Source organism: Pangasianodon hypophthalmus, chromosome 15 (assembly GCF_027358585.1).
Source record: "Pangasianodon hypophthalmus isolate fPanHyp1 chromosome 15, fPanHyp1.pri, whole genome shotgun sequence".
Classification (NCBI taxonomy): domain Eukaryota; kingdom Metazoa; phylum Chordata; class Actinopteri; order Siluriformes; family Pangasiidae; genus Pangasianodon; species Pangasianodon hypophthalmus.
The window spans coordinates 17,570,286-17,588,633 of record NC_069724.1 but is presented as its reverse complement, the minus strand read 5'-3'; the positions used below and the strand labels follow the sequence as shown (position 1 = coordinate 17,588,633).

At 39.6% G+C, this 18,348-nt stretch overlaps 2 protein-coding genes across 9 annotated transcripts in view; both read right to left on the bottom strand.

Annotated features, from left to right (window-relative positions):
- The window catches only part of cdk5rap2 (CDK5 regulatory subunit associated protein 2), a 48,010-nt gene that overhangs the window by 25,720 nt on the left and 3,942 nt on the right, over positions 1–18,348 (bottom strand). For 7 of the 8 annotated variants that reach the window (XM_053240045.1, XM_053240043.1, XM_053240048.1 and 4 more), the window contains exons 2-25: positions 15,006–15,070; positions 14,775–14,839; positions 12,513–12,623; positions 12,243–12,319; positions 11,952–12,069; positions 11,570–11,751; positions 10,326–10,467; positions 10,078–10,131; positions 6,684–6,818; positions 6,122–6,241; positions 5,939–6,031; positions 5,437–5,655; positions 4,714–4,884; positions 4,074–4,184; positions 3,805–3,942; positions 3,338–3,517; positions 2,978–3,172; positions 2,570–2,716; positions 2,014–2,146; positions 1,582–1,724; positions 1,311–1,427; positions 921–1,064; positions 668–783; positions 3–142 (exon numbers count right to left, since the gene is read on the bottom strand). In XM_053240045.1, the coding sequence (XP_053096020.1) occupies positions 3–142; positions 668–783; positions 921–1,064; positions 1,311–1,427; positions 1,582–1,724; positions 2,014–2,146; positions 2,570–2,716; positions 2,978–3,172; positions 3,338–3,517; positions 3,805–3,942; positions 4,074–4,184; positions 4,714–4,884; positions 5,437–5,655; positions 5,939–6,031; positions 6,122–6,241; positions 6,684–6,818; positions 10,078–10,131; positions 10,326–10,467; positions 11,570–11,751; positions 11,952–12,069; positions 12,243–12,319; positions 12,513–12,623; positions 14,775–14,839; positions 15,006–15,070 (3,116 nt within the window). The remainder of the gene's footprint in view (positions 1–2; positions 143–667; positions 784–920; positions 1,065–1,310; positions 1,428–1,581; positions 1,725–2,013; positions 2,147–2,569; positions 2,717–2,977; positions 3,173–3,337; positions 3,518–3,804; positions 3,943–4,073; positions 4,185–4,713; positions 4,885–5,436; positions 5,656–5,938; positions 6,032–6,121; positions 6,242–6,683; positions 6,819–10,077; positions 10,132–10,325; positions 10,468–11,569; positions 11,752–11,951; positions 12,070–12,242; positions 12,320–12,512; positions 12,624–14,774; positions 14,840–15,005; positions 15,071–18,348) is intronic. The other variant, XM_053240044.1, reaches the window with a different exon arrangement.
- Positions 6,833–10,067, bottom strand: LOC128320322 (uncharacterized). The gene has a single exon (XM_053240052.1). It carries the CDS (start codon positions 8,339–8,341, stop codon positions 7,226–7,228), a length of 1,116 nt encoding a protein of 371 aa, XP_053096027.1. The 5' UTR covers positions 8,342–10,067; the 3' UTR covers positions 6,833–7,225.

The following is an 18,348-nucleotide window of genomic DNA, read 5'->3' as shown; positions in this document are numbered from 1 at the left end:
ACCTTCTCTCTGATTAACTCTCTCGATCTCACGGCGCAGCTGCTCTCGGAGCTCATTGTTGTTACGCACGCCATCTTCCAACTGCTGCCTGAGGAGTGCCACAGCAGCCAGCTCCAGCTGTAGTGCCTGCAGCCGCTGAGCACTGGAGATAAAACGCACATGCGTGCACACACACACACACACAGTCACAGACGTTACATAAGGTGCCTAAGAGCATACAACCCAAATGAGACAGATAAAAATATCTTAACCACAAAAGAAACATTTGATAAACCTGAAAACTATACAGTCAGGTTCAAAAGTCATTTAAACAAAAAACAAATAAAATATTTAAAGTTAGTGTCTCTGTGGAGTCTTGTATGTTCTCCCCATGTCCGTGTGTTTCATCAGGGTCCTCCCACCTCTGTAGTCTGTAGTCAGACTGGCTACTCTAAATTGCCTCAAGATGTGAATGCACCGTTTTTGCACACTCATGGATAGGCTGAGACCCCACCATGACCCTGGCCAGGATAAAGCAGTTACAGAAGAGGAATGAATGAATGAGTGATGAATTCTCTATAATTGATTTTCAGTGTTAAAAAAATGTGGAGGAGGGACTGATTATCACAGAGCTAAAAAAAAAAAAAAAGTGTGTATTGTGTGCTCTGTATTAGCATGGATGATTCACCTGTCTTGCTCTTTGACCACATGAACAAGCTTGGTGTAGATCTGCTGCTCTTCCCTGAGGATGTGGTTTAGCTCTGCCTGCTCTGAGCACAGGTCACCCAGAGACGACATCTCCTGCTGGGATTAAAGGCCAAAGATTTGTCGCTTATTCATCGTGGAAAATACTATAATGGGAATTACTATAATAAAAATTACATAAGTTCTATGCAAGCCTTTGCGATGCTACATTTTCTGCTCCATATTTGTGTATGTACCTGCTGCTGTCTATCTCCCCCAATGATGGTTTTCTCTCTCTGAGGAAGGGAGCGGAAGCTGAGCTCCTCTCCATACTGGGAGTGGTGATCAGGGGTTGTAGTCGACTGCCTCACCCCCATCTGGGCCAAATGCTGCTGTAGCTCCTACAAAGGAGCCAAATATTGCTAATGAAACAATACTCACAAGAAACCAGATGCTCATCTTGACTAGTTTTCACTCTCACATTCACTTTGTGCTGTGAGACAAGTAGTGAATGCAAGCATTTTTACGTGAGAAGACTACATTCCTTGCAATAAAACTAGTTGTGCATATTTTATGATCAAAAGAGCATTTGGTATGAATGTGAGCATTTTTATACACACAAAACATAAAATATGCCTCATACTCACAGTAATAATTTCGTCTTTAGTACTGATTGTGGATTTGAGAGACTCAACGTTGGCTGTCTGGCCCTCTAGCCGGCCCTCCAGCTCTGACACAGTGGACCGAAGCTCAGAAAGAGCCATCTACAACACACACAAACACACAGAATTGTCAAAATTAGTCAAAAGAAGAAATATTCCTCACACATGGGGTTACAATCAGTACCAGATATTCTCACAGAAGTGCATGGTGTTCTCTCTCTCTCTCTCACACACACACACGCACACACACACACACCTTGAGCTGGTTTTCTCTCTTCAGAGCACTGTTGAGAGCATCTGTTTTCTGGGCAAGCTCTTTCTTCAGTATTACCGCAGGTTTCTTATTGACTGTAAGAGATTTCTCCATGTTCTCCTCACTGTACCTCTGAGACAGCTCAACTACAAAGACATACTACAATTACAATTCCCAATAGAATATTTACATTAGCAGTTGTTTTTTATTAAATTATTTAAATTGATATATTGCAACAATTGACACCAATTGACACACAACTCAGGCCTAGCCACTTTGCATCACCTCTTGTCACTGTAAACTGCCAACTCACTGAAAATGACAGCTTTATTGCAAGCACTGATTAACAGAAATAAATGCTACTCAACAGGAAAAGACAATGTGAAAGGCACATACATTATTATGCACTTCTCTCTGCAACACACACACACTTACTCTCTTTCTCTTCCAATCTCTGTTGCAGGATTTTGATGGTATGTGTGAGCTCTACCACCTGAGGGGGTGGAGCCTCTCCCACCTTTGTCTCACTCAGACAGTGGTCTCTCTCCTGAGCATGGTCCAACAGCTTCTGTACACACACACACACAAACACATACACATACAATTTGTTAAGGTAGAAATGCACCACAGAAGAATTTTCCAAATGCTGTTAACATAAGACAGGGGTTTAAAAAATTTTTCAACCCCACACTTATAATAAATTGCTAAGAGCAATAATAACATGAATTTGTTGCCTTGTGCATAACCACTATCTATGAAAATGTCCATGCTATGTATAAATTTGAATTTGATAGCAAAAATATGCCTTCAAAGCCAAAAGGACAACATATAACATCCTCCAGAGTATGCATTAAGAAATGCCCTGCAAATGCCCTTAAGCAGCACCATGTCAGTGGAAAAGTTAACTGTCTTTGGCAAGTCCTAATTCCAATCCCTCAGTTGTATTTTAATCACAAATGTCAAATTATAAAAAAGTGGTGAAAAGTCTTACATTGATGAGCGCATCCTTCTCATTCAGTGCAGCACTGAGGTTCTGAGCGTTGCTGAGTTGCAGCTGGGTGTCTGCGAGCTGTCTGCGCAGATCCTGCAACTCTGCTGTCCGAACAGAGAGAGCCTGTGTATGTCGCTCCGCACTCTCCTATATGCGCACACACACACACACACACACACACACAGAGTGATGCAGAAATACAGACTGTCAAATTGTAATTATTGGAAAATTGTTGAGGTGTAAGGGGAATAAAACATTTTGGGGCATGTTGTTATAATTAGCACACGGTAACAGTTTTGTGTGAGGGTGCATCACACTACCTTGTTGTTTATTAATTTCCTATAACAGTATGGCCCATCATGTTTTATTCTTTACTCAATGTGCACAGGAGATATTATAACAGTTTACCTTGAGTAGCTGGTCTTTGCTACTGATGGTGGCAAGCAGGTTCTCCACGGCTGTCTGGTTTTCACACACCAGCCTTTCTCTGTGCTTGACTGCCTCGGCCAACATAGTCTCTGTGACCTTTAACCTCTGACCCATCTGCTCTGCAAGATCACGTCCCTGAGACTCTGAATGACTAATAACTGTACTAGCCATGTCCTACAGGAGAAATTAGGAGAGTGGAAGGAATGAGAGAAGGTGAATACAGAACAAACTTTAACCAGGGAGCTACAGCGAGGCTGTATATGTCACTGTATACTCTAGTGTAGTGTCACTAAAGACTGTATATAGTGCTTATTTAACACTGTTTGTGTGTGGAGTTACCTCCATGTCTTTAGTTTTGAGCTGCAGTGTGTGTTGGAGCTGTTGGATGATGGAATCTTTCTCTCTCAGAGCTCTTTGCAGGTTCTCTTCACTCTCCTGTTTGGAGCGCTGCAGGTTTTTCAACGAATTTAGCAGTTGCTGCAGCTCCATGTCTTTCTCCTTCAATAATGCATCAAAGCTCTGAACACAAACACACACACGACTTACTTGGATCTAATTCAGCGAAACATACACGAACAAATATTTTGGGCTAGTTTCAGGTCGTTCTGTGTTTTTGAGATAGCTGGGGTAGAAATTTAGCTGAGACCTGGCAGCCGTGCACACTGGTGCCACATTAACACTCTTGGCCCAAGAACTAATGTTTAATTAGCCCTAATGCACAGCTTCTGTTTCGTTATATGCTGCTACAATAACTACAATAATTACTATATTTCGATTATTGTAATTTTAGAATGGTGAGCACTTACATTAACGGTCTCCTCATTGTGTGAGAGCAGGTTATTGAGGCGCTCCAAATCTCTTTCCTTTTCTCTCATGTTCAGCTGCAGCAGATGAATTTCATTCTCCTTCTCCTCTACTGCCACAAACTTTTCATCTAGTGCTTTCTGCTCACATGCACAGCCACAAATAAAATGTAAATAATTATTTAATGTAGCTAAGAGGCTATTACTGAGGTATCCTGCCTATATACCAGTGTTTATTTATAAGGATGAAATAGAAAAAATGAGAGCGGCACCTCCAGAGCCTTCTCCTTTTCCCTTAGCTTCTCTCTGAGCTTGGCCAGCATTACATCACTTCCTGCTGAAGCTCGATCCTGCTCCAGATCCTGCACCATGCTCATGTAGTCCTGAAAGAGAGAGAGAAAGTGAGAAAGTGAGAGAGAGATGAAATATATATAAATGAAAGATATAAATACTGCATAGTTATTTATTCTCAAATCTGATTGTCAGAAACTGTTGATAAATTTCAAGTTACAGTATGGCTCTGACAGTAGTGCTAGCTATAGCAGGTTTATATTAATACACTCATTCCAATACGTTATTCATATAGTAATTCTTTCAGAGTGGACCAAAATTTCTCCAAAACCATGTGGCAGACTGATAAACTCCTACAGAAAACATTTACTTCAAGTTACTGATGCTAAAGGTGCTTTTACATGCTACTGAATTGTAAGGTATACTTATTTTTACCCCACTTGATTTCTGAATGTTTACTTTTTGGGGAAAAATGACTTCATACTGAAATTTGTTTTTTTTTTTTTTTTTTTTTTGAGGTGAGGACCGCAGTTGTTATTTAGGCCCTGATAAATAAAATCAGAGTTGAAAGAAGGTGTACTTTACTGTATGTGTGTGCATGTGTGTGTGCGCACATGTTACCTGTAGCTGTTGCTCTTTCTTTGTGAGGCTGGTTGTTAGATGTTGTATCGTGCTCTGCAGTTTATGTTCTGTTGTGCGGGTTTGCTCTTGCTGTGCTAGACGTTGATGATCTAGAAGGTTCTCACGTTCTGCCAGCTCTCCACTCAGCTTTTTCAGCTGGTTTTGCAGGTCCTAGTTCACAACACACACACATACACACACACACACACAGCTTAATTCAGGACATGGCTTAAAGTAACTGAATTCTCCCAATAAGAAAAATTACAATTCACAGCTGTGATGGTCCTGTGTCTAAGGTTTTCTGAACTCTGAAATTGCAAGCCAAAAAATAAAAATCATATATACACTTGTAAGCAAAATTTGGTACCCGTCACCAAATTAGAGGTTGTGTTTATTTCTTTTCACTTAAAAAAAATCAACAACATATGCAACTTTATTTGTTGAGGGGTGCCCGAACTTTTGCATACAGTGGTATACTGTGGCTCCAATAATATTTTTTTATAACTGAAAATAAAATGGTCCTAATGTGTTTAACACCTGCACAAAAAAAGAGAAAAAACTTGATGATAAAAGTAAAATGGTGGAGTTATATTATTATGGAGAACATTATTCTATAATAATATAGATGTGTACTGACTTAATCAGAAGTAATTAAAATATCATATCATCATGTTGACCAGGCTTACTCTGTATCTCAGTGGGTGTGTGGAAATGTGTACTAACATTTATAGTCTTGTCTCCTTTCCTTTTGTGCTGCTGAAGCAGCTCCAGTTCATTCTCCAGCTGCAGTTTGTCTTGCTGCAGCAGCTCCAGTTGTGCGTCTTTGCTGCTGAGTGCGCGCTGCAGCCTCTGAAGCTCCAGCAGTGACGAATGGCACTCCGCCTGTAGACGAGACAGCTCAGCATGCTGCGACTGCAACAGGGCCTGTTGTTCCTCACCTCCCTATACCATACACACACACACAAACAACACATGCACTTAGACTACAGAAATTACAGATGGATGGAGGCCATGTACTTTTCCGGTTTCTCGGTAACATGACAAGCTGCGTAACTTAAAAAAAAACAAAAAACAAAAAAAAAAACATGACCGTCTTTAATAAATAATAGATTGTTAGCCTTGACATTCTGCTGTGGTATCAGAGGAATAAAACACTTCAGGCCATTTGTTTATTGGAAAATTAAGCAAGGTATCTAAGGTGATATAGACAACACATTCTATTTACCTGGTATTTCTGTAGCTGAGCTTTGTGAAGAGCTTCCCTGGCCTTGGTTAAGGCCTGATCTTTCTCCTCTAGATTCCCATACAACTCATCCACCTGAGAGAGAAACAGAAAGAAAAACAGTGTTACAGCCAGTATTAATATTTCACAAACTACTTTTCTGTTCTGAACGATGGGAACTGTGACCTGTCGTTCTTTCTCTTTAAGTAGGATGCTCAGGCCCTGAATGGTCTTGTCTCGTTTCAGGGCGTTTTTCTTTTCTGCAGCCAGCTCACTCTCCTTCTCCTCCAGCTGTCTAGAAAGAGTCTGAGGGGTGAAAAGAAAGGAAAATAGTATGAGACAGAAATATTACACAACATTAATAACTACTGTTTTAAAAAGCAACTCCGACAAATTTCCCATGAAACATGTTAAATCTTAAAATGGGTTATCTCTCATTTCAGTCACTTTTCACTTGAAATAAAATTTCATTCAAATATAAAGTTGTGTGACTAGCGTATTTTCCTGAAAACATTTAGGGGATCAACAGGGGGCCTTTGATTCCAAGTTGACTGGCGCACTGGGAAGGCACATCATTGTACACAAACATTTGAGTCTGAAGGACACTAGCGAGAGAACGCTGAAGGTCATGCCTTGTATGTTCACAGCAGAGGGCTTAATTCTGTGTGAAGTTCAGAACAATTTAAAATCTAATTCCTGTGAAAAGGAGATTGGTTAGAAAAAGAATAACCAATTGTTTTGTGTGTACCTTGTTCTCTCTGTCCAGCTCCTCCAGTCTGTGTTTTAGTGTTTGACTGCTGCTCTTTGTGGAGTTAAGCTCTTCAGTCAGCTGTCTGGTTCTCTGCTGTAGCATGTTCAGCTCATCCTGCTTCACTACACACACCTATTACACACACATACACACAAACGGATGATCACAATATTACGGGGTCTCCAGTGTAAAACAATTGCTATGGACTGTTAGGAGAATTTTACACATCATAAATACATCATATTTATTTGTTAAATCCAAGATGCCTTTTTATTCCTGAACATTCTACCTATAGAACCTAAACCAGTTTCTTTATGTTAAATTATAGATAGAAAATCATTTTTATTGTATTAGCTGGTTTTAGTAAAATTGCAGCTGACCTTATTAACACTACTTACATTGGTTTTGAAATTATTGAGATTTAGATTAAATCCATTTAAATCCATCCAAGGGAAGTCAATTAGCCTATCTATATCTATGTCAGCTGTATGATACAGAACGCTGAGGGTCTGTGAACCCTAGTTTGACAGACACCGATATTATAAATAGGAAGCCACAGATACACATACAACACACACATACAACACACACATACAAAACGTCATGTAGTTGAAAGAGTGTACCTCCGGTTTAAGAGCTAGATATTCATCATTAAACTCCTCCTCCAGCTCTCTCACAGCTTGCTCTGCCCTCACCAGTCTGGCCTTACCCACGTGGGCATGCCCAGACACACCACTTGGTTTTAATTGGACAGGAATCCTAGTGCCCACAGTCCATGGCAGTGGGCGAGGCCTAATGCCCCGCAGCAACTGCAGTAAATCACCCAAAGGCAACAGCGAGCCTCTGAGTGGCTGTGTCTGCCTGAGACGTGGGGGTGTAGTGATGGCCTGAGTAGAGCTGACAGAAGTGGTGCATGACGTTAAAACGCACTTCCTGAGGATGAGATCTGAATACTTATGGCTTGATGTAGAAAATCCAGTTGCCATGCTACTTTCTGCTTTAAACCTTGCCACACTAGAATTCTGAGCTAATAGGCTCCGCCCAAAACTGAGTGAGACACTGCGCCTCAACTGAGACTGCTTAATTCTCTGATGTTGGCCATCACTCTCCTTGTTGATCTTTGACCCAGGATGTGTGGTCCTTGCATCTCCTCCCATGAGGCATCGCTGTAATTTATTCTGCTGCTTTTTTGGCCACTCAAGGTGCTTTGCCTCATTTCGCCACTGTTTCAGCTCACTTTTCTTACACGTTTGCTTTTGCAGTTTTTCAGCCGCGTGGTCACATGCTGACTGGCTCTGAAACTCCTGGTTTGTTCCAGTATTATTTGTTTTGCACCGATCCTGTTCTTGTGAGTTACTCCGCCAGTATTTCTGCGTTATCAGCACACTCAGTCTAGATCTCTCGCGCTGCAGCCGTTGCAATTGTGCAGTGTGTGTATTCTGCAGGTCTTCGATGGCGATGTCGCACCGCAACACACACTCCAGCAGGAACATGCACTTCCCACAAAGGAGTTCACTGCTCCCGTCTCGATGAAGATTGCACCCCAAAACACGGGCCAGAACCACGGCAGGCTGTAAACGTCCACATTTACCAAACAACCACCGGCATTGCGCACCTGGCACACGGTCACCACAAATGCGACACGGCTCCCACATGACCACACACGCAACTCAGACAAATCACAGCAACATAACAAATCTGACGGTGCAGCCTGAACTACCTGACATAGCTCAAACGTGGCTTGTAGAAGATCCAACAGGATAAGTTACTCATTCTTGTTTCTCTTGCTGTTTCGCTCTTTCACTGTTTCATCTCTGCTATCTGTTCAGTTCTGAGCCAAATGCAGTGCGCTAAAGCTGCACAGCGGAATAAAGCCTCTAATCCAACCACACATACACACACACAAACAAAATCCAATGAGGGCACAACAGCTACCGACACACTCATGAGCGAACACACAGATACAGACACACACTAATCCAATCCCTGCCTTCCAACCCAAGTGTCCAGGGCAGGAGAGCTTTATTTTGAACACAAACTTCAATACTCTCAGTTGCAGAAAATAAACATTAAATGTATTTGTCAAACTTGGCTCTCCTATAGTACAAGAGAGAAATTCTGAAAGAAAGTCTTAAAGAAAGTCTGGCCAGCTTATAAAAAATCAGTAGCACAAAATGCACAACATGCTTTAAAATACAGATAAATATATATATCAACCACAAGATAATAGAACAGTCAGCCTTCAAATAAAGTTAAAAATTTTTTTTAACTAAGTTCTGTCAAAAGCTTTATTATTTCATTATAATGTTCATGTCACATGTGTTTGATAAAATAAGGCCATGTTGTCTTGTAAAAATTCTTTGTTCTCAAATAATAATCACATACAGTAGGGTCCAAAAGCCTGAGACCACATTTAAAATCTGGGATTTTAATTAAAAAAAAAAAAAAAATTTCATATAAACCTGGAAATAAACAGAAACCTTTACAATTGTGCTATTACTTGGTCACTATTTATATTTAAGCAAATTGTACAAAAGGTCTTTTTTTTTCCTCCTTCATTGAAGCGTGACATGTTCAGACAACACTCCAATGAACTTGAATTAACATGGATTATCTGGCTTTACACAAACTTTTCCCTCAAGTAATTGATATCATTTGTAATGAAAGTTTTATATTAAATGAGAAAAAAAGGCTCAGATTTTTGGACTCCACTGTATATGCGGTTTGTGCAGCCATATATTTCTCAAACAGGAAAAAAAATAATAAATAAATTGGTGAATCTTGAGTCTGTGTGTCTAATTCTCTCTTTCAATCAGTAGCAAATCTGATTGCTGTGGGAGATTAGAGTCCTCACCGCAAGAGACATGACAACCACACACGCACGCACACACACAAACACACACACACACTCCCACACCCATTCAGCCAAACATTGTGTCTGTCCAAACAGGAACACAAAATAAAGACATTTATGATAGCCTACATACTGAAAGAAAATATGAAATGGACATCTCACCTGCATATCCTACCATTTGCTTTACTGAACAACCTGTCTGTCGATACAGAATGCTAAATAAACCAACACTACCAGCTCCTTCACCACTGCACTGAACCAAATGCTCAAAATATGGCACTTTAAACCCTACAGACTGATTGCAAAGTCTAATAACATGGCTGCTACTGTAAAATTCCAATACTTAGAATTAATCTCATATTACCCACAGTTTCCCTAAATAGTTATATCACCAAGGTCGTAAAATAATCTTGTATTTATAAATCGAATAAATATATCAAACGTGAGCTGAGAGTTTTTTTTGTTTTTTTTTTGGAGCATCCTCTTTTGAAGTAAATCTCTAATTTAAAGTGACTGCACACACAACGTTTCTCTCACCTTGTTTTCCTTCTCTGCTTTTTCTCTCTCACGATCTAACTCTTCTTTTAGAGCCTGCAGGAACAAAGAGCAAATCATTAGCACAGTTTTGTTTGTGTGTGTGTGTGTGTGTGTGTGTGTGTGTGTGTGTACAGGTGTAGATGAGTGCATTCTTTTTCTTATATTTCTGCAGTGTATATAAAAAAGGTAATGCATATTAATTTAAAGTGTAAACACAAATAAAATCCTCACAGTGATGAATAACTGACCTGTACTTCTGCATCCTTTTGGCCAATCAGGGTGTTGAGCTGGACCATTTGCTCTGCGATAGGCTGGTCCTGGTCCTTCTCCCGAAGCTGTCCAATCAGAGCATCCTGGTTTTTGATGGATTCCTGGAGGCGCTCAATCACACTACAGAAGATGGAACCAGCATGGTTTAAACAAGATTGCTGCCACAAAATTTGTGTAACTCCAAAACAGCACTACAATCAGTAATCCCAGGAAATTTAGCTGCGACCTAATCCTCTTCAAACTTTCATAAGCACAAGATTTAATTTTTATATCACGCCCTGAAAAAAGTGGAGTGCTTTGTAGTTGCATATACATATAAAATCAGAGAGGACAAAAATGAAAGACTTTTTCTTGTGACACTGTTAATATGGAAAAAAGCTTTCCTTTAGAGCATTTATTATAAAAGAAATGCAAAACACTGATGTATTGCACTAGCTTTGTTAGTAGAGTTGAAAGCTGATTAAAGTTGTAACGGTAATTTTTCACTTGAGACAGGAAAATGGGCAGAGCAGCGACCCCAAGAAACCAGCTCAATCATATCCAGAATGTGTTTTAGATGTACTGAGATAGTTAAACCACCATTTACAACATAATGTGTGCTATTTCTTCTGTTTATATGCTGGCCTACTAGTATGTGAATGTGAATATGAATAAGCTATGAATGTGTTAACTAACTTGCAGAATTCTGACCTTTAAGGTGGAGAGAGAAGAAGATCAGAGAGCCGCCCGCAGTGAGGAATGCTTTTTACCAATATTTATGTTTCTGTTTATCAAATAAATAACCTTAAGTCAGAGTGGAAGACTGCCCAGGGCAAAATCTGGTCTCGCGTATGTGCTAAGGGCTTCGTCTCCCAATTCTACTCACCTTAAAGAAATAAAAATAATAATAAGGAGCACATGCAAGCAAAACACTCATTGCCAACACCCTAATCAAGCAATAATTTCCTTCTAACCTTCTACTGAAACTTCTACACTATTTGAAATCAAAGCTCATCTAACTAGGTCTAGGTTTCTCTGCGAATGTTCTCCAAGAAAGAATAAAAAATTTGGCTATTTTGCCCACGCTTAAACGTGTTGATCTTTAATTGTATCATTAGTTTTGAAAACACACAGCCTACCTACCCACATGCCTTTTGTGTTTGTATACCCACATGCAAAATTTAATGTTGGTCAAGTCGCTACTTGTAAAACCGAAAATATGTGGGTTTGTGATTTCGCTCACCGGTCTTTCTCCTGCAGAGCCTGCTGGAGACTGTGGTCCTGCCCAGGGGCGGAGCCAGCATCACGCAATGGTCCTGACTGACCGACAGCTTCAAGTTCTTTCTCCAAACCTAGACTCCTCAGCTTCTCTTGCTCAGCAATGGAAGCCATCTTCTCCACTTCTTCCTCCGCACAGCGCAGAGACTAGAAAGAAAGAAAGAAAGAAAGAAAGAAAGAAAGACAACAGTCATCTTAAATTGGCTGACATCCCAGTAGTAAACTAGAAAACTGTTGTCTTGCATTTTTTTTAAGTATTGTATTATAAAAAAAGACAGGAGTAGAGCTAACATGTCTCCTTGTTTGTGTGTGTGTGTGTGTGTGTGTGTGTGTGTGTGTGTGTATACCTCCTCCAGTTCTCTGATCCTGGCATTGAATGCTTCTCTGAGTGCATCCATCTCTCTCCGAGCACGCTCCCTCAGGCCTTCCCCGGAATCTCTGTTAGCTAAACTCTCTAACGCTTTCCTACACACAGACACACACACACACATTATTTAAAACAGATGTGCATGTATATCTTAGGCATGTTCATATCAAGTCACCAGTTTACATAGATTTCACTGATGTATTGTAGCATTGTTAATGAATTCCTGAGTGGACAGCTGCTTTGATTGACAGGACTAGGGAGTGGGACTTACGATGCAGACACAAGCAGTTCCTGTTTCTCAGCAAGGTCTCTCTTCATAGATTCCACCTCCACCTTTAACTCAATGTTCTACACACACACACACACACACACACACACACACACACACACAGTCATACAAGGATCATTAGAGCTTTTATTTATTTATTTATTTATTTGGTTGCAGTCTGGTAGACAGAAAAACAATGACTATTGTTTTGTGTGTGTGTGTGTGTGTGTGTGTGTGTGTGTGTACACAAGTGTGTCTGGGTGTGCCTGTTACCGTTTTGTAAATTTCTTCAGTAGAATCGTCACATTTTTGCTGCACACGCTCCTCCAGGAAGTAGATCCTCAGCTTCAGGTTAAAATTCTCTTTTTTCAGAGCTGTAATTTGCTACAAGACAGAAAAACATGTTCTGTCACACAGGCACAACAATCATTTATTTTCATTTATTATGCTTAATGTATTTAACATTATTCCTCATCAACATTTCTATTTCTTGTTTCGTTTTTCAGACCTTTTTCAGGACTACACTAACCGCACATGAATAAACTGACTAATGAAAGGTACAATTAGAGTACACAGAAAAAGGGGATGATTTGACAACTACCAGCCCGTGTGTGTGTGTGTGTGTGTGTGTGTGTGTGTGTGTGTGTATGGGTGCGTGTGTGCGTGCGTGTGTCTACACAACAGTACGCCAACATCTGGGGCAGAGGGGGGTTGGGAAACCAAAGGAAAAGAGGATCAGAAACAGAATAATACAACAGATTCAGACAGATGAAGAAAATTAAAGATAGAGGAGGAACAAAGAAAGGAAAAAAATAAAAGAAAATGAATGTTCAATTCAATGTTTGTATATTTGTAATACTTCAAGTTCTGTAACCCAGACTTTCGCAACACAGATTTACTGGAAAGATAAACTGAGAAAAATATAGTGAGAAAGAAAACAGAACAGACAGATATGATCTAATCTGATCAGATTTCACAGCAGGAGAAAAAAAAAAAAAAAAAAAAAAAAAAGCCCTTTCCTCCCCGTTTCCCTTTCAACAGTACCATAAATGGACAAGCACAGTCCTACACACTCTTTATTGCTCCATCATTCCATCATTAATCTAGATAAACACATGAAACGTTCTGGAAACCTCCAGCTTTTATGGGTTTTAGTGAAAATAAGCTAAGAGACCAAATGCTAGTACTGCTAACATGCATTAGTAGTTAATAACAAGCATCTCTTCAAGATCAACATATTATGGCTATATGCCTCATTGCAAACACGACAGTGTGGAGTATTTTTGCCCAGCATTAAGAAATACTATTTCTTGCATGCCTGTACAACCTGAGATGCTCATACAACAGCTTGTCTCACTTGCTGAGTTTTGACAGGTGTACTGTAAGGTACAGCTGTGGTGTTTGCTCCTAGTTGGAGTTCGGCATTTCCGAGTTATGAGCTTCAGTCAAACGCAGCATATCTGTATCTGTCATTAAAAAGTCAACTGAATCAGTCTGAAGGACTGCGCTCTTTACTTACTTTTTTTATTCCAACAGGCTCAGTGAAGTCAAATTTGTGTTTGATTAAACTTAACTGCAGCTGTAAGGCGCCAAATCCAAAATCTCTCTCTCAGCAGAAAAACAGTGGCTCAGCAGTGTGCATATATTCGAATATTATTCAAGTAATTCCTCTGAAAATTTAATAGCACTTTTTGCCTGAAATGCCCAATTCGGGTTTATGTGCCTGCAACATCCGTATCAGAGTTTGTATCTCCATGGCAGCTTGGAGAAGTCAACTCTTACCATACCACAAGGCATGCGGGATTTTTCACATTTCTAAATAATGTACTGCTTTTGTAATTAAATATAAGAATAAACAAAGTATTGTTCATGAGTTGTTCATTTCCAAGAGGCTCTTATTGGAGTCACCCCCGTTCTGTGTCTGAATCTCTGGGTGTAAGGGACATATAATATACTGCCTATGTTCTATAATGCGATTATGTTAAACCCTATGTAGTGAGCACATAAAGTGAATATGAAGCCATTTTTAAAGTATGGCCCATCACTAATTCACAATTCATTTTTGAACAATTATTCAATATTGGAATATGCTCTATAGCATGATAAAGGTTTGGCATTTTTCATTATATGAAATTCAATTTTATCACATCACTATGTAAGGAAAGTAGTTCATTGTGTCTGAGAATTACCATCGCCCTTATATTTGGGTGTTTTCCCTCCTGTAACTGTCCTAAATTAATCTAGATCAGGATTGGTGATTAGCTGATGGGTTGAATCAGGTGAGTTGGAAGCAGGGAAAACAAAAATGTGTAGTGTGGTAGTAAGCCAGGGTCAGGTTTGAAAAACTGACGGACAGGGAAGGTAAATGTAGCTGGCATCACAAAAAGTACCAAAAAACAAAAAAACAAAAAAAACAAACAAAAAAAAAAACTGTCACTATGCCTAAAAGAAAGAAATTGTGCTAACTTATGGCTTTATTTACAGCAGGGTGTTAGACACATTAGCATTAACATTAGTGCTGTAAGTACTGCTTACATTCTCGTAGTCCTTCATTGTCATGGCTTTGGTCGGAGACATCTTCTGCCCCGGGAACATGGGAGCTGAAGAACAGAGAAGACAGAGATACCGGGAGATGAAAAAGAGAACTAACATAAAAGCTACTGTACACTACTTTATGTCCCGTTTCCACATGGCACTCTCTCTCCCACACAGCTGGATCATAAGGAAATGACTGTGTGTGTGTGTGTGTGTGTTTTAGTGTGTTACCTGTCATGTTGTCCATGGTGACGTCTGCACTGTTCAGAGAGTCTGGCAGTCTGGATATACTGCAGCTGCAGAAACAAGCACACACCATCAGGGGGGTTTTAACACACACACACACACACACACACACACATAGGGGGGTTATCACATACACACACAGGGGCGTTTTAACACACACATAAGTACCCACACATACACACACCAGCTCAGAAATACAAAGACTCACTCATTAAATCAAACACACAATGAACCATTCAATACTGCAGTTCCATGAGCCTTTCAGAATCCGCAGAGACCACAGGACACGCGCAAACACACACACACACACACACACACACATATACACACACACAAACCCTTCTAAATGTAGAGGGGCTCTTTCATGGTGCTTTTATTAACTGGTCCATGTATGTGAGAGTGTGTGCACACGCACGCGCATGCACACACACACACACACACACACAAACACACACACAGTACAATTCAGTGATGGATGTTATTCATGGAGTGCTCCTAAGGCAATCTAGCGGACAAGCTAATATGATTCCACAAAAACCATCTACCACATTTACCATTTTAGATTTAGGTTTTTTTTTATACTTCTAATGACTAAAAGGTTCATCTTTAATGTGTTTGTTCATAACCCTTTCCACAAGCAGCTCTTACTGCACATCATAAGAATAACATAGCTAGACTCCTGACTTTCCCCAAACAGACTGTATGGATTGTGACCTTTGCAACACAACAGTCATTATTCAGAAAGGTTGTGTAGAAACGAGCAGTGATTTGAGTGTAAATGATAAATCCGCTTCAGCTGCGTGAAAACAAGATCCTGCCCACTAGTCTCTTATTTTTCTTATCTCCCAATTTACCCTCATATCCGTACATCTAATTTACATGAAACACTCCCTTATGCATGCAGGTTGTGACCGTAATCTACTAAAAGGAAAGCATTCAGCAGGTTTTCAAAACATAAGGTGAAAGAATGAACAGAAAGGAGGAGAAGTTGAGAAAGAGGTGCCTTTGTCTGAAGTTGCTACAAATAAAAGACAGAAGATTGAAATTGTGCTCTCACGTGCAGGAAGTTATATTAACTCTTTTCACAGCCAGGTTTTTATTCAGTTTAGAGCATTTTACTAAGATTTAACCAAAGTCAGCTTTAAGTAAAGCTTTATGTACATGTACACGTGAGCTGTGTTTCCATCTTGAGCATATAAACAAATACTTATTTCATAGAAACAAGACACCGATTGAAATTATTAAAGATGCCACTGATCTGATACCCAGGATCCCTATCAGGCTGATTACAGCAAAAAATGAAAAAATAAAAAAAATTGTGAATCGGTGTCAGAGACAAACGAAAGGAATTTGAACCAATCCTGTAACAAATGGAAAAACTGGTTGGATTTGGAAAAGGAAAATTATAATTATGATATAACAATTATCCATCCATTTTCTGTACCGCTTATCCTATCCCAGGGAACATGTGGCACAAGCTAGGGGACACCGTGGAAGGGTGCCAACCCATCGCAGGTTACAATCACACACACTCACACACCCATTCACACACTACAGACAATTTGGAAATGCCAATCAGCCTACAACGCATGTCTTTGGACTTGGGGAGGAAAGCCCCGAAGCACGGGGAGAAAACGCAAACTCCACACACACGGGGCAGAGGCGGGATTCAAAACCCCCGACCCTGGAGTTTTGTGCAAGTTGTGTTTACCCTTACACTGTATGGCCAAAAGTATGTGGACACTCCTCCTAATTATTGAGTTCAGGTGTTTCAGCCACACCCATTGCTAACAGGTTCATGACTGGAGAGGTGTAAAGCACGCTGGCACTGGACTCTGGAGCAGTGGAAAGGTTCTCTGGAGTGATGAATCATGCTTCACTATCTGGCAGTCTGATGGACGAATCTGGATTTGGCAGATGCCAGGAGAACACTACCTCCTGGAATAAATGCCCAAATTAATACCCTTAATAACTCAGAATGAACACCCATGGTTTTGGAACAGGACGTCCAACCAGCCCATATAGGCGAGACAGCCAGGTGTCCATGTACTATTGGCCATATAGTGCATGTAGTTTTTAAGTGCTTCAGTTTTAAAAGACTAATTTTGAAGCTTAGTATTTTTTAAAGATAAAAAATATTGATTGATACTCGGCTGATACTCAATGTTTCACTATCGAAAAAGAAAAAGTGCTATTGTGCGATCTCTAGAAAATATAAAAGCATTGATAAGCAGACTATCAAATAGGCTTGTGTGATATTGATTTTTCCCCACTTGCGATTTTTCATTTACAAAAATTGTGATAAATGATTTATTCGTCCAGATCTTGCAGCCTTAAAAAGACATGAAAACGAGCATTTCCACCATCTCAGGTTTCAGGAGAGTTTCAGGGAGACAGCTGTGCAGTCAGGAACTGTTTGCTGGTAGCAATAATAATGAAAAATCAGCTTGATGGTGAACATTTAAAAGATTCTGCAGTAATATGCAATAAACAGGGAAAAACCCATAACTGTACATTTTTGATATAATCTTTATACAAATCAGTTGTCTAATGTTTACATGGCCAACATTTTCACTGTTCTACTCTCAGAGGGTTTGAACACAAGGGAAAGACAGAGAGTATATATTTTTTCTCTTTCAAAGACACATATTTTTGACCATTTTGGTTTAACTTTTACAGTGGCCTACCTAATAAATATAAAAAAGGATAATAATAAAAAATATAAATAATAAAAACTGATGTTAAATATGATGTTATGTATGCTTCCAGGCAATGCCAGTTAATATCCAAGACTTCAAAACATCTACGCAAATCTATTCATTTCAAATTCATATGTCTATGAAATCGTGATTCATCTCCCATTTATTAGGAAGAAACAGACCACTCCTTTGGTATATTTCTGAGTGATAACTCACACTAGTGTACTTTGCTGTTATTTTTGTGAAAAAATAATTGTTTGGATAATTATGGAGCTCCTACACAAAACGCGTAACGGTTGGCAGGTGTGGTAATATAATCAGAATAATTTTCACTGGATATTGTGAGTATAATATTGCGCTAGGACAATAAAGTTGAATGAATGAAATTGTATCTGGTGTATGTAATAAACTCAAAAGAATGTGTGCTGACATTAAAGCATCTTTCAACTGTCAGGTCAAAAACTAATGAACATAGCCTGAGGAGTGTCTTCAGTTTTAATTGGATGGCAGGCGATTTGATCTGATTAACCTAATGACATGTCAGTTAATTAGTTAAAATCATTCTAAAAAACAAACATTACTATTATTATTTGATAATAGTTAAAATCAATATGATTGGCAATAAGAAT